The sequence below is a fragment of the Phascolarctos cinereus genome, unplaced genomic scaffold, assembly GCF_003287225.1.
Source record: "Phascolarctos cinereus isolate Bilbo 61053 unplaced genomic scaffold, phaCin_HiC Scaffold_7;HRSCAF=346, whole genome shotgun sequence".
In the NCBI taxonomy this organism is placed as follows: Eukaryota; Metazoa; Chordata; class Mammalia; order Diprotodontia; family Phascolarctidae; genus Phascolarctos; species Phascolarctos cinereus.
Window position 1 is genome coordinate 181,357,049 of NW_027556180.1, and position 15,641 is coordinate 181,372,689.

The 15,641-nt window shown below is 39.6% G+C and overlaps 1 protein-coding gene across 2 annotated transcripts in view; it reads right to left on the bottom strand.

Annotated features, from left to right (window-relative positions):
- IL1R2 (interleukin 1 receptor type 2) overlaps positions 1 to 6,319 on the bottom strand; it is a 47,508-nt gene extending 41,189 nt beyond the window's left edge. For both annotated transcript variants that reach the window (XM_020987870.2, XM_020987869.2), the window contains exon 1: positions 5,980 to 6,319. In XM_020987870.2, coding sequence (XP_020843529.1) covers positions 5,980 to 5,993 — 14 coding nt within the window. In that variant the 5' untranslated portion in view covers positions 5,994 to 6,319. The remainder of the gene's footprint in view (positions 1 to 5,979) is intronic.
- Between the last annotated feature and the right edge of the window lie 9,322 nt (positions 6,320 to 15,641).

The following is a 15,641-nucleotide window of genomic DNA, read 5'->3' on the forward strand; positions in this document are numbered from 1 at the left end:
TTGACTGAGTTTAATTCGATCTTCAGAGGGACTTTTGAAAATTATTTTTATTTCTTCAGAAAAAAATCAATTCTGTCCAGACACTTAGCTAGTCCAGTCCTAGAAAAGTGCATAAAAACATGAAGCTCTACCAGCACACAGTTGTCATCACAAACAATTCCACATTACAATGTCATAAATGTTCTTTTTACAGTATAGTCCATTGCCTGTTGGTAACAAAAAAGCAAAAAAAGCCTGGATTGTTACTATGGACAGACATGTATCCAAACCTTCTTTAGATTAAATACCTGTGGAAAGTGAGTCAGGACCCATGGGATGTAAGGGCAGGACCCAAGGGATGTAATGTTCAGAGCAAGAGGCTGCATCAGAGACAGGGTGTGTCTAGGCTAGAAAGGCAGCAAATCGCAGAATGTTTAAGCTTAGAAATCACCTGATCCAACCCCTCATGTTACTGATGAGGAAATGGAAAGGAAAAGTGATTTATTTCAGGATACACAGCTAATGTTATAAATTGTTCTTGTTTCCTTCATTCTGTGTCAGTTCATATGTTCCTCCATGTCTCTTTATTTCCTCTTTTCTTACAGCATAATAGTGGTCCATCACACGCATGTGCCACAATTTATTCAGCTGTTCCTCAATTGATGGGCATCCCCTTAGTTTCCATTTTCTCATACCCACAAAAAGTTGTTATAAATATCTTTGCATCTAAAGGATATTTTCCTCTTTTCTTTTTTCCTCTTTCTTACTATAACATCAATATTATAAAAATGAATAATTTTGAGGGCTTTTATAAAATGAAGAGCAATAAAATGGAAAGAACCAGGAAAGTAATCTAGACACTAACAAGGTAAAAAGCAAACAACTTTGAAAGCCATAAGAACTGTGATTGATAGAATGACCATTCATAATTCCATAATTCTTTTTTATGTTGGACCTAAGTTGGCTTCCTTGTATTTTCTACACAGCGTTCAATTATTTTTTTTCTGTGTGTAGGTGGTAGGTGTAGGCATCAGAACTAATTGGGGCTGAGGAACACAGGACAAGCCTGTTTGGGTGAACTCCCAGCTAAGATTCCAATGGTTTCCTAGGAATGCAGTTAGAGTTCTGTAAGCTGGTGACTCTGATCTTTGTTTTATCTTGTAGAAGAGTACAAGGTAGGCCCATTTAAATATATGATATCCCTTGAATTGTTAAATGCCTGTTTTATAATTTCTAATCCCTTTGCCCCAGTGCCATACACATATAGAGAGGCCCTAAGAGAGACCAGGGCTGATGACTCTCCACATTCAGGATATTAACCTGTGAGATGGGATGACACAAGGATCCAGGGACCCTGTCACTAAGCTGTAGAGTCAGAAAGACCTGGGTTCCAAACCTCCACCAATGTGTTGGTGGGCACCGCAATCCAGTGGGGAAGAGAGAAGCTTTCTTAGGCCTAGATATAGCCAGAATGCTGCTTCCTATAATACGTGTGACTAGTGGAGGAATTTAGAAATATTTATGCTACAAAGCATAACCTCATTCCTGTTAAATCACCAGCATCTTGACCGGGAATCATTCAGACTGTCTTCCCTGCTTCTACTTTGCATTGAGGTCTACTTCCTGCCTACAAGAAATCTCACTTCTTAAAATATCAGCTCTTATGTCAAGCCTTTTTGCTACCTCTTTTTGAGTACCAGAACCAATGACTAAAAGATTAACCAGTAAATCAGAGGGCACAGCCTCTCCTCCCACTTTCATGCTCTCTTCCTTCTCCTCCTCGGTATTTCAAATCATCATTTATCTTTCACAGCAACGCAAGCTGTGGCCAGGCTGCCTGGGTCATCAGCACGGAAACAGGTTCATAAATTGAAAGCTGGGGGGCCTTAGAGGCAAGCCGGGGCCAGGGAAGTGGAGAAATCAAATCTCCATTCCACTTCTCTTTTCTGGTCAATCCCTGCATGCTTTACACCGACTTGTCCCAGTTTAGTTGTCTACAGGAATAATATAAAACAAGCCTACTTGGTTTTCTCTATCCCAGCCTTCCAAATAGTTCCATATATTTATTATATCTCTTGTTCGCTCATTCTCTTTGCCTTGGAACGTACAATCAAACCAACTCTATCAACTCCTTTGTTGTGAGTTGTCCTTCATTCTTGAAGAGGTCCACGACATCAGGAAGGAGAAGTCATGACTTGCAAGTGAATTGGATTTAAGGGAGAGAGGGTTGAGCAGAGTCACCAGCCTCACTCCCTCCTCCAGAGCCATCTGGGTCCAGCGGCAAGATGTAGATCAACTCCTTCAGGTACTTTTCCGAGGAGTACCTATGAGCCATTCTTCCATGCTGCAGTTTTTTCCTTCTTTCTTCCTTAGATCTTTAGCTGCAACTTCCTTCTTTCTTCTCATTTTGTTGTTGTTAATATTGAGAATATCAAAATTAATTCAAATCCTCCATGGGCAGCTGGGTGGCACCATTGAAAGAGCCATACTGGAGTCAGAAAGACCTGAGTTCCAGTCCATCCTCAGACACTTACTAGCTGTGTGACCCTGGGCAAGTTAATTAATCAAGAACCATTTTTTAAGTGGCTACTATGTGACAAGCATTATCACTTAACCAGTCCACTTCAGTTTTCTCAACTGTTAAATTGAGGTCATAATAGCACCTACCTCCAAAGGTTGTTATGAAGATCAAACAAGATAATATTTGTTAAGAATTTAGCACGGAGCCTACATGGTGGCCATTTAATAAATGCTTATTTACTTCCTTCCTTCCTTCTGCAGGTCTCTTTTCTGCTACTCTGAGTAAGTAGAAGGAGGGGACCCACATAGGACTGAGGGCCATTCTGTATTTTTCTTTGTTTCCCATGTTGTGATGGCCAAAAAATTTACCAAGTAGCCAGAATATCGGTAATGAACTTCTCTGTATTTAGCAGATCTGGGTTTTGGGGTTTTTTTGAGACTGGATCTCCCAATATCACCCAAAATAATAAGCAACCACTCATATGCCTGATTCCACTGCTAACTGGCATGCTTAGTTTCCAACCTGGCCCACTTTGCTTGTCTAAACAGCCTGTTCAACCTCCTTTACCATATCTCCCTTCTGGTCCCAGGGGCTCACTATATTGGTATTAAACTAAGTGTGGATGTCTAATCAGCTTTTGTTCTCCTACATCTCGGAATTCCTTAGCTCAAAATCTACCAGCCTCTGCCTCCCCAGGAGCATGTGGCCACCGTGCCTGGCCTAGATCTAACTTCCAGAAAACATGATCTTTTGTTGGGATCGCATTCAAAGTCTTTCCTGCATGATAGATCCTGCCAGATCTTGTGCCTTCAAGAACTAAGTAGCCTTTGTGCCATTGTGAGGCATCCAATTAAGATCTGTGTGATTAATCTCTCTGTCCTTAGCTAGAATAATCCTCAGAAAGTAGGCTGGTTCTAGTGTGGCTAGTAAGTTTCTTTTCTACAGACTAAATATCACCATTTCCCCAAGAATCACAGCATGTTAGCCTTGGAAAGGAACTTAGACATCATTTTAAACAATTACCCCATTTCAAAGATGAGAAAACTGAAGCTTAGTAAGACCAGGTGAGAGGCTCATAAGATCAAAGATTCAGACCTGGAAGAGCAATCAATACAGCTAACAGTAGTTACACCTTGATCCACAAAAGTAGTTATACATGATGCTGCAAATACGTGCACAAATAGTCACACTCAAGAAGCATGATATACGTATATATATCATGGCTGTGCTTTCCACCAGGGCCAAACTGACTTTCCCAACAGTTGTTTTCCTGCAGGGCTATTTACTTGTCCTTCTAAATCCCCGCTGCTTTCATTCAGACTAATGTGTCAGTAATAAAGGATGGTATTTAACCAGAAGGAGGTCCTGGACCTTGAACATCTGTGTTAAGGATTGGCTCTTTCATTAGCAGGCTATGCAACTTGAATAAGCCTCTTAATTCCTCCGGCCTCAGTTACCTCATCTGTAATTAAAAATTTTTTTAAATAAAAAAATAAGAGGGTGAAGGAATTGGAAGGTCTCTCTGCCAGCTTTAATAGTCTATGATGCTTTGTATTTTTTTAATCTTTCCAAGTTCTAAAATTCAGTGTGTGGTGCAGTGGAGTATTGGAATTGGAGCCAGAGGCTGTCAGTTCCAACCAATGTTCTTAGACTTGTTACATTGTGTGACCTTGTGAAAAGCACACAGACTCTTTGGGCCTCAGTTTCCTCATTTGTAAAATGAGAAGGCCCTCCTAGATGGCTACTGAAGTCCCTTCCAGCCCTGAATCTTATCATCCTATGATCTAATTCCACGATCTGGAAGAACTCCTCTTTGATAACTTCATTCTTTCAAGATGTCATCAGCCATTTACACCTGGGTGTGCAGGATGTGCTTGAGGATAGGTTTTGAGAACCAGAAAGGAGGAAAGAGCCTGGGGGGTGGGGAAAGAGCTAAGGGGAGAAGAGGAGGCTGGTGGAGAAGTCTATATAAGCAAAAGATAAATAGTCTACTTACAATTTCCTAAATTCAGTGCTGACCTGAGAACATTATTTCATTATGTTCCCTAACTTCCTTGAAGATAAATAAATGGAACAAAGAGAGCTATTCACAATGCACCATGGGTAGCATGCTTGTTATTGTTGAGTCATTTCCAACTGTTTATGATCCCATTTGGGGTTTTCTTAGCAAAAATACTGGCCTGGTTTGGCATTTCCTTCTCCAGCTCATTTTACAGATGAGGAAACTGAGGCAAACAGGGTTAAGTGACTTGCCCAGAATCACACAGCTAATAAGTCCAGATTTCAAATCAGGTATTCCTGACTCCAGACCTAGCACTCTATTCACTGTATCATCTAGGTGCCCTATGGTTACCATGCTTAGAAGTTACGTAAACTAGACACAGGCCTTATCTCCCTAAATATATATGGTCACTACTATGTTCTCCTCTAGTTAACTGTTCCTCCATAGGTTTATGTCTTACTAAATAGCAAAGAAGGAAGCAGAATGATTTAAGAGAGAACTAGACAGAGAGTTAAAACATTGATTTCCAGTTTCATGTTTGTTAGGCTGGTGGATTGTTCCAGTTACAAAGAAGGAAAAGTAAATAGCCCTGCAGGAAAACAACTGATGGGAATGTCAGTTTGGCCCCGATAGAAAGCAAAGTACAGGGTCATCAGCACAGCCAGGGCAGGGGTGGGAGTGTCTGAGAGCATTTAAAAAATATTACAGTATAATATTTATTGAAAAATATTTTATTGTATTTATTATAACAGTATATTTTATCATATTTATTATAACATAGTATTTTATTCTATTTCTTATATTAGCTTGTTAAATTTATCATAATATAATATTTATTATCTTATATAGTATGTTATATTTATTATACTATCATATTGTGTTTCATTTTATTTGTTATAATATCTATGAAGCTTTACAGTTAACAAAGTTATTTGATATGTATCATCTCATTTGACCTTCACAACAAGCCTGTGGGTTAGTAAAGCGTATGCTAGTATTTCCATTTTACAGATGAGGAAAGTAGATCTTAAGAAAGTTAAGCGGTTTCCTCAAGGTCATGTTGTTAGTGACCGAGGGAAGATTTGAACCCAGCTCATTTGAATCCTACTCCAGCATATTTTGTCTACTATGCCACCCATATCACTAGGTGCTAGAAAGGACACCTCCTAGAAAAAGCGGACAAAACACATAAAACAGGTAAAAAGATGAAAGGGTCACCAAGGGTGGAGATGGAAAGCCCCTAAGCAAATCTCAATGTTGCTGAAGGAAGATAATTGTAAAAAGTAGATAGAATCACCTACATTTAGATAATTCCTTGAGCTCTTTAAAGGTGACTACTCTAAGAAAAGATGAGAGAAGTAATGATTCTAATATGCGTAGCCATTCACCTCTTCTTGCCATGCCCCATGAGAGATTATTGTCCCCTTGATGGGGAAACAGCATCTATATCTCCACCTTCTCCTCCAAAGCTCCTTACCTGTGGTTCTGCATTCTTTTACTTTGTCCCTGCTTGTGAACAGGAGGCTGCAGGCAAGGATTTTCCCTTCAGCTCAAGGCCTCAGCTCTTGTGGCAGTAGATTTATAGGCTCTCACCCCTCCCCATACACACACAGGCACACACAGGCACACACGCACATTCCCCCATTTCTCAATCAGGTTTGTGTCAGCTCCACAAGTGACTGTGCTGACACACCTTTTTTTCCTCCTCCCCAAAGGAGCACCTCTCCAGGGCACCAGCCCTATTGGATGTCTGTGCTCTCTGCCTTCCCAGATAGGGAAGTGACCAGCAACTTCTGCTTCAGTTTCCCCTATTTGTGTGTGTGTGTGTGTGTGTATGTGTGTGTGTGTGTGTGTGTGTGATGAACTAAACATTGTGTACTTCCAGCTGATAGAGGTAGTATTTCAGTAAAGCCTGAACTATTGCCACGGATGGGCTGCTTAGTCACCAAAGCATTAGCTCTCCAAGGGGATGGACCATTTCATCAGAAGGTTATAATGGGTTTGTTTTGCTTAGACTTCTAATAACGGCTGTTTACTGTTTTCTGGAATGTGGAGAGTTTTATTAGTATTTTTTAAATTGAGTTTTCTGGAGCAAGCCCCAAAACTGAGTTTTAGAACAGAGGCCCCAGGTCATGTCGATCTGAACAAGGCAATTAACTTCAGAATCTGTGCCTTGTCCCCCGGTCCTCAGTGAGGTTCTTCCCCCCAGATCCCTTCGTTCCTTATTTTCTCTAGGGAACTAGAAACAGTGTCTAAGACAAGGAAAGGCATTATGCTGAGATAATGCATGGGGAGAGTTGGTGGTCCACACTGACCTATAGTAATAATGTTAGCTCACTTTTACATCATGCCTTTCTTCACAATGACCCTATGAGTTAAGTAGAGCATTTTCTACTTTACAGAATAGGAAACTGAGGCTCTGAGAGAGTAAAGTGACTTACCTGAGTCATAAAGCTAGGAAGGGTCTGAGCTGGGATTAAAACACAGATCTTCTTAATCTTTCCTATTCTCATTTTGCCCCTAATAGCTAATATTTCTAAAGCCCTTGAATGTTTGCACAACCCTTAATATATATTACGCTATTTAAGCCTCACAAAAAGCATTGGTTAATTCCGATCTAGCATAGAAATAAACAGAGCAGTCATATAAATGGAAACAACAAAGCAATGAAAGCTGAATGCTGCTTAGTTATAAAGACTACCCTTGGTCTTAGCACAGCAATATGAGAAGCACACTCACTTTGAGTCGGAGGCCCAAAGTTCAAATCTCACTTTTTTACTCATTTACTGTAAGTGTGACTTTGGACCAAACACTTAAGGTTCTTTAGTTTTCCTCTCTGTAAAATGGGAAGAGGAGGAGAGTTGGACTAGATAGAGTAGGCAGCTGAGTGACACAGTCAGTAGAGGGCTAGGACTGGAATCAGGAAGACTTGAGCTCAAATACAGCCTCAGACACTTACTAGCTTTGTAACAAATGGCAGGATGTATTTATTGAGCATATGTTATTTGCTAAAGGGGAGAGGGAAGGAGCTTAATGGACTGTTAGCTAATTCTTGCAAATTTAATGAAACCAAACAGGTCTCCTTGAATAAAACTTCCCTTCCCTGTGCCTCAGTTTCCTCATCTGTAAAATGAAAGGGTTAGACCAGGCCTGCCCAACTTGGCAGTAGGTAGAGGCCAAAATTAAAATAGGCTAATCTTCAGGCTGCAGATATGTTAGACTAGAGACAGACTGACAATGGTTGGTTGTCGAAGGTCATGTGACAAACAGGAGAGAGTGCACAGTGGCAACCCTACATTTTTCAAGGGCCTCCTGAAATCCTTTGGCAAGCTGCAAGTGGCCCATGGGTCTGGGTTATGCTCAAATGAGTTCTGTTCCAGCTCCAAATCTATGATGCTAGAGCCCTGTGAATTCCACATCCCAAAGAAAATAGAGAATTCAACCATGCCTCATTCCTTTTCTGACTAGAGAAGACAGTAATTTCTAGGATTGGGTTCCAATAAAAAAAGACATCATGCAATGAGAAAAGTCATAAAACTACAGGATGTTAAAGCAGGAAAGCACCTTAGATGTCAGTTAGAACAACCTCTTCATTCAACAGAGGAGGAAATAGAAGCACAGTTATTTTATCGGTCAACAAGTATTTGTTAAGTAAGGTCTATGGGCCATGTGCTGTGCTAAGTGCTAGGGATTTAAAGAAAGCAGAAACAGTCCCAGTCTTCTGGGAATATTCACATTCTAAGGAGGAAGATAACATTCAAACAACTATTCACAATACAAAATATATATATACATGATAAATTGGAGATAAAGGTAGGCATTTAAGATTAAGGAAAGGCTTTGGGCAGAAGGTGGGCTTTTAGCTGAGATTAGAAGGAAGCCAGGGAAACCAGAGGTGAGGAGGGGTGATATTCCAAGCATAGGGTCGGTCAGTGAGAATGCAGAGTCAGGAGATGTCAGAGGAGTAGAGTGTTAGAAGTCTGGAAATGTAAGAAGGGACTGGGTTATGAAGAGCTTTAAAAGGATTTTATATTTGATTCTGGAGGTAACAGGGAGTCAGTGGAATTTCTTGAATGGAGGAATGAGGTTGGGAATGGTATGATAAAACTTGTGCCTTAGGAAATTCAGTTTGACACCTTAGTGAAGAATGGTATGAAGTTGGAAGAAACTTGAGGAAAGGAGACCAATGAGCAGGCTATTGAAATAATGGGATGTAAAAGAGTCAACCTAATAGTTCATTTAATTGGCTTAATAATTAATAATTCTGCCAAGATCCATTAATGCATCAAATAGTATTTGTAGAACCACACAAAATGATTATATTTGTCTTAACATTTTTGTTTCCAGGGCTAATTGCTGAATATAGTAAATCTCTCTCTCTCTCTCTCTCTCTCTCTCTCTCTCTCTCTCTCTCTCTCTCTCTCTTTATCTCCCCTCCAACCCCCCCAAATACCCATTTTATTTATGTGTATATATTTATATGTCCTATTGAGATTGAAAGTTCTAATAGCAGAGAGCATGTTCTCTATATGTAAGCACTTAATAGGCTTGTATTTAAGGAATGAAGGAAGAAAGGAAAGTTCAGGTGAGGAATAAAGGACAGAGTCTTTGGATCCAGCCAGGTATGTTATGTCAGTGTGAATTCATTCCAGCCAGAAAATCTCACTTAGAGCCATTAACCCATCCTAGGAGAGAGAGAACTCTTGAAAAGCAACTGTGCTGTCTATAGTCAATATAAACACATCTGTCTTAGTCCATTATGTTCCGCTGTATTTGTAGATCACTCCATCAAGTACTTAAGCCATGTTTTGGTCAACAAGGAATGTCCCCTTGCAGAGGCACAGCTGTAAATCTTGTAATCTCTAAAAAGAAGTCTGTATAACTCTTTCTATGGATAAAGTACAAGGGAATAGCTTAATTGGTCTTTTAAGGAAATAGTTTCAGAATCAAGTCACCCAAAAGTCGGTCTCTCAAACTTTGCTCTTGGCATAAAATATAAGAAGAAAAGTAAGCTTTTTTTTTTGCCCTTCAAATAGTTGCTCTGCTTCTTCTGATTCCAGGTTCTGAGTCATGTGGGTCCTTACATCCTTAGGGTCTCTTCACCGTCATCCACTGCAGCTTGGTGGGATTTCCCTTCCCTTCACCCCCATGGATGTGATGGGAAAGGGATGACTTACAAAGCATTGTTGAAATTTCCCTTATGTTCCAGGAGAAAACTGTTTAAGATGCCTACTGTAAGGATTGGAAAGATGACACCTCATAGGGGGACTCTAACAGGTTCAAGGATCAGCAACCAATGAAAAGAAGTAAGCAAAAGTTCCTGCCCCTTTTCCTTTTATTGTATAACAAAAGGTTGAAGGAAGGTGAGCCTCACTGACTTTATGCCCATGTTTGAGATAGAAGAAGTGGGGAAGGACAGATGAAATCATTAGTGACTTAAAATATGGTACAGTCATAACTACGAAGGATGGCACTACAGAGGCCAGTCTAACTCTGTGTGCAGCTAAAATAGGATGGGGCAATCAATCCCCAAGAGAATCTGACCCATGGAGAAAGGTGTCATGGTAAAAGCCCCTAGGACTGAGAGTGTAAGGCTGAGCAATGAGGTCCCTCTTTGTGGCATAGTCTAGCAAAGACCACAAGCAATAAAGACTTGGTCTTCATACTGTCTTGGAGAGGAAATATTCTCCTCACAAGCACCCTCTCCTTCACTCTACTTTAGTTCTGGCTCTGAAATATGGTCCTATCACTATACATATGAGACCACAGAAGAGAGGAACTGCTTAGCACAAAAAGAAAAAAAAAGGAGGCAGCATAATATGATGGAAAGAACAATGAAATTAAAATAAAAGAAAGATGTGAATTCTGGTTTTGCTTCTGACACTTTCTAACTGTGTCACTATGGAAAAGTCCCCATGCTTCTCTGAGGAGAAAATAGTCTGAATTTGGGGAAAATACCTCTCAAGAAAAAGGTTGAAGAAATAGAGGGGATTTGTGTAAATAGAGACCTTTACACTGGCAAAGACATCAGGATAAGCCTTACTGGATTTCTATCTTGAAGGAGGTCTCCACTATCATATGTTTGAAAAAAGGCAGGGGGAGGTTAATAATAACAGCTTCCTCACAGGATGGTGGTGATGATTAAAAGAAGCAAAGTTTGTTTGCAAACTTTGCAAACATTAAAGTTCTAGGTAAATGTCGGCTGTCATTATTCCCAGACACAGAGTCTTGATTTTCAAAGATATATTATGTCACTAGAGCTCCTTTAAAAAGCTTTATCAAAATTAAAATGTGCATATTCATTCATACCAAGATACTTAGATTTGTACTTAATTTATAAAGTTTCCAGATTCATTTGGGTAACAGAGGAAGGAAGAAGAGTAGGTCCAAAATAAGAGAACACAGGATTTAGAGCTGAGATATGCCTTGATCATCATCTAATCCAATCCTTTCATTTTTCAGATAAGGAAACTGAGGTCAAGAGAAGGTAAATGACTTGCCCAAAGTCATAGAGATTGTGATTCAAACCCAGATTCTCTGACTCCAAATTCAATGTTCTTTCTACTGCAGTAGGAATGCCAACCTACTGCAGTATGTGCAAAGGAATTTTGCTTAAGGCAACTTTGGGTCAGATTTCATGCCAATATCCAAATAGGGAGAGTTTGAGAGTGAGTAATGTGGTATAGTGGATAAAGAGCTACTCATAAAACTAGGAAGATCTTGGTTCAAGTCCTCTTTCACATACTAGTTGTGTGACCCTAGGCTAGTCATTTAACCTCAATATTCTAAGACTGTAAGTTGCCCAGAAGGTGCTGGCTGATATCCATAATGGGAGTTTTCTCAGCTGGGGATTTAGAAATCACAGCCCCAGGCCCTATTTTACCTTATCTGTACTATCTATTTTATCTTTATAAATATTTTGCTCCAAAGGAAATATTTAATCATGTAGCATCAGTGAAACGTGCCAGTCATTCAAACAACTTATAGCAACAAATGTCCCTAGTACTTTGAAAGTGTTCTTCAAACAAACCTGTGAGGTAGATAATAGACATGTTTTTATCCTTGTTTAAGAGATGAGGAAATTGGCACTCAAGGAGGTTAAATGATGTGTCCCATGTCATAAATGTCAGAACCAGGATTTGAACTCAGGCCTTCAGACTCTAAATCTAATACTCAGTGTTAATATTTCAGTTCTTCCCGAATGAAGCTGAAAGATGTTCGCTAGGCAACTTCTATTTTTGCCAATAATACTATATATCAAAGTGAATCTCTTTTATGAAACTAAAGAAGCTATAGAAATGATAAAAATGGTAGAAAAGACAAATATCAGAAAATAATACATTTACATTTTAGAGAAAGCAGTTAGTATTGTGGAGGAAGTATACTGAATTTGGGGGAAACAACTCTCAAGAAAAAGCAACTTTAGAGGTTAAAGAAACAATAAATAGGTGTAAACAGAGATGTTTTGACTGGCAAAGACAGGATGAGCCTTACTGGATTTCTATCTTGAAGGAGGCCTCCACTGTCCTAGATATCTGCCCCACCAGGATATTCTGATAAGATAAACTACTGAGAAAACATCCCCACTGGAAGAATATTATGAGACTTCAAGGGTAACAAACACCCAGCTTAATATATTCTCCCCCAAATCATCTGACAGTCTGCCCCTAATATTCAATCTCCCAATTAGAGAAAGCAAATTATGGACTCCTTTTGATTAAGAAATGTCATCAAATTGTGTGTAAAACCCTATATATGTGTATAACTATGGGACATTTTTTCTTAGCCCTTACCCATCAATTGATACTAATTAAACTTTTTTATCTTCTAGCCTTGATGCCTGATTTATTGACCTTCAGTCATTGGACCAAGATGGGTCCAAACTGGTCTCCAAGAGGGTCTTGGGACCTCTGAGTTGGGGAGTTCCCCAATTAGTACCACAGATTTGGTAGTGATAAAAGTAAGTCTAGTCAATCAACCAGTAGCTTTGTCCATAAGATATTTAGTGGCATATTTACTATTACTACCACTACTATTAATACCAGTACCACAACCACCACAATCACAACCACCACCACCACCACCACCACCACCACCACCACCACCTTCTTGTGTAAGACTAATAGTAATACAATTTTTGGAAGCTAAGTAGCACAATGGATAGTATGTGGGGCTTGGAGTTCGGAAGAGCTGAGTTCAAATCCAACCTCAGACACTAACTAGCTGTGTGATCTTGGGCAAGTCACTTAACAGCTGTTTGCATCAGTTTCCCCAACTACAAAATGGGGATAGTAATAACACCTACTTCCCCTTTGTTTTTTCCTGAGGCTTTCAGACTCTAAATCTAACACTCAGTGCTTATGTTTCAGTTCTTCATGAATGAGGCTGAAAGACGCAGCTACCATTTTGTCAGGGCTGCTATATATTGATATGATTCTCTTTTATGAAACTAAAGTAGCTGGAGCTGTGAGAAAAAAATGGGATATTATTTGAAAAGAGCTTAGCACATTTCTTGGCACATAACAAGCACTATATAAATGCTATTATCATTATTAATTACCAAGGCTAGTTAGTTCTCAGGGCAATTGTAAAATAGGTCAAGTTTGTTTTTAGTTCTCTCACTTCCTGGAAACTCCTATTTCCTGCTATATTTAAGTTGTCCACACTCCAAAATTATTCCTCCTTGTTGTTATTCAGTTATGTCTGACTCCTCATGACCCCATTTGGGGTTTTCTTGGCAAAAATACTGGAGTGGTTTGCCATTTCTTTCTCCAGCTCATTTTACAGATGAGGAAACTGAGGCAAACAGGGTTATATGACGTGCCGAGGGAATGATCTTTGATAACTCATGAGACTCCAAAGTTAACACATTCCAACACCCACATTAACATATTCTCCCCCAAAGCACTTGACACACTGTCCCTAATATTCAATTTCCCAATTAGGGAAAGAAGATGATAAAAAGTATCTGAGGCCAGATTTGAACTCAGATTTCCCTTATTTCATGTCCAGTTCTTTGTTCACTGCACCACTTAGCTGCCCCTTTATTCCTCCTAGAATCTCCATTAATTAATACCTCATTTCCTTAAAACAACTGATCTCAGATATTGTTAGGAGGAGCACAGGCTGAGTAACCTAATTTATATTAACTTAAAAATGACAAATGACTAATAGTGAAGGCTGCATGACTAGTGCATAAAAGCTTGACTTTGGGTCAGAAAGACCTGGCAAGCCCTGCTTGACACATATTTGCTGTGTGACCATGAGGAAAGTCACTTAACCTCTTGGTGCACTCAGACAACTCTTCAAGACTGTAAATTATAGCTGAGTAGACCATCTACCTAAGTAGAATTTCCTTAATGGAAATTCCCCCATAATTTGTTTTCTTCATATTAAATTACATCTCACCTACTATAGCAAACTGTCAAGAAAAGGTAGAGAGTCATAAATACCTTTAAAATTGGAAGAGATCTCTGTGGTGATCTAGTCCAGAGTATAATTAGAAAATAATATCCTTTACAACGTAACCCACAAATAGTCACATCATTTTTGCTTGAAAACCATGAATGAAAGGGAAACTCCTTCTTCCTGAAGCTATTCACTTCTGAATAGCAACCACTGCTAGAATTTTCTTCCTTATATTGTAGCTTAAATTTGTCTCTTTGCACTTTCTACCTCTTGTTCCTAATTCTTCCTTCTTGGGCCAAATGGAACAAGTCTAATCCATATTCCATGAGAAAGCCCTTCAAATACTTAAAAGGTAATTATCATGCTCCTACCTAAGTGTGGCCTTCACTAGATTAAACATTCCCAGTCCATGGGATCATAGGAGCATAAATTTAGAAGATATCCAGTCTGACCCATTCATGTAACATAACATGGCCTAAGGCAAGCCCTATGCCCCTGTCAAGGACTCTGGGCTTATGGAGCAGGTCCAGTCCTGGAGACCTGATCCTAACAGAATTGTTTTCTCTGTGTGGCCCTTTGTTGCCACCTCAGAATTGTTCCAGCAGTATCTTTTAATATAACTAGTGTAGAACTTGTGTTTAGGTCTCTCCAAATATGAAATCCATAGATCCCCTACAAGCATCCAAGATGTCAAATGCACATTAGGAACAGTACAGTCATTACTTCGTTCTTAAGAAATGCAAGAGTAAAAGGAGCAAACCCCATCCCCTTAAAACACACAAATATAAATACAGAAAATACATAAAGCACTCAGCCTATCAGCTCCCCTGGGAAGGGAAATAAACCTGATCAATAGCAACTCTACAATAATCTAGTGAATTAATCCTTTTCCAAAAGTGTGGTAGTACATGTTTAATAACCAGCTCTCTGGAGGAAGACTGTATGCTAGACACACCTAGAAGTTTAATTTGTATTACTAACATTTTCCCATCACTTTCTTATAGCTAAACAATCAAAACAGCAACAAACCCAGGCCTGCTTTGTGGAATTTGCCAATTTCTGAAGTGTAAATGCCCACATTGAAAATATAGTAATTGGCTTTTAAGCCTCTTTTCTACAATGTAGTACAGTACCTTCCCCCACCCTTCAAAACTCATAGTACCACCTTGTGGTTTAGACTCCTCCACAAAGGAATAATTCGAGGGGCTCTTTAACAAGCAATCTCCTCATTGGACCTGCATTTACTGAATAAATAATGGACTTAGCTCTCCAAGCCGGATCCTGTAAAGGAAATATGTAAGCTGCTGGCTTCTTTCTCAAAAGAATATACATCAGGGGGCAGCTAGGTGGTGCAGTGGATAGAGCACAGGCCCTGAAATCAGGAGGATCTGAGTTCAAATCCAGCCTCAGACACATGATACTTACTAGCACTGTCACTCTGGGCAGGTCGCTTAACCCCAATGCCTAGCCAAAAAAAAGATACACACACACACACACACACACACACACACACACACACACACGCATCAGGAAATCTCCTTTGTTCTCCAGGAGGTCCAATCCCTAAACTTTCCAATTTAGGAACTCTTAATTGGGGAATTACCCCTGAGGCAGCTTTGAAAGCTGATACTACCCAGTAAATTTCCCTTCTCTGAGTAGAAAGCTAGGTTCTGGGATTATTTTACCTATGGAATTTTAAACTCCTCATGTCCTCCACACAACAGTTTGAGG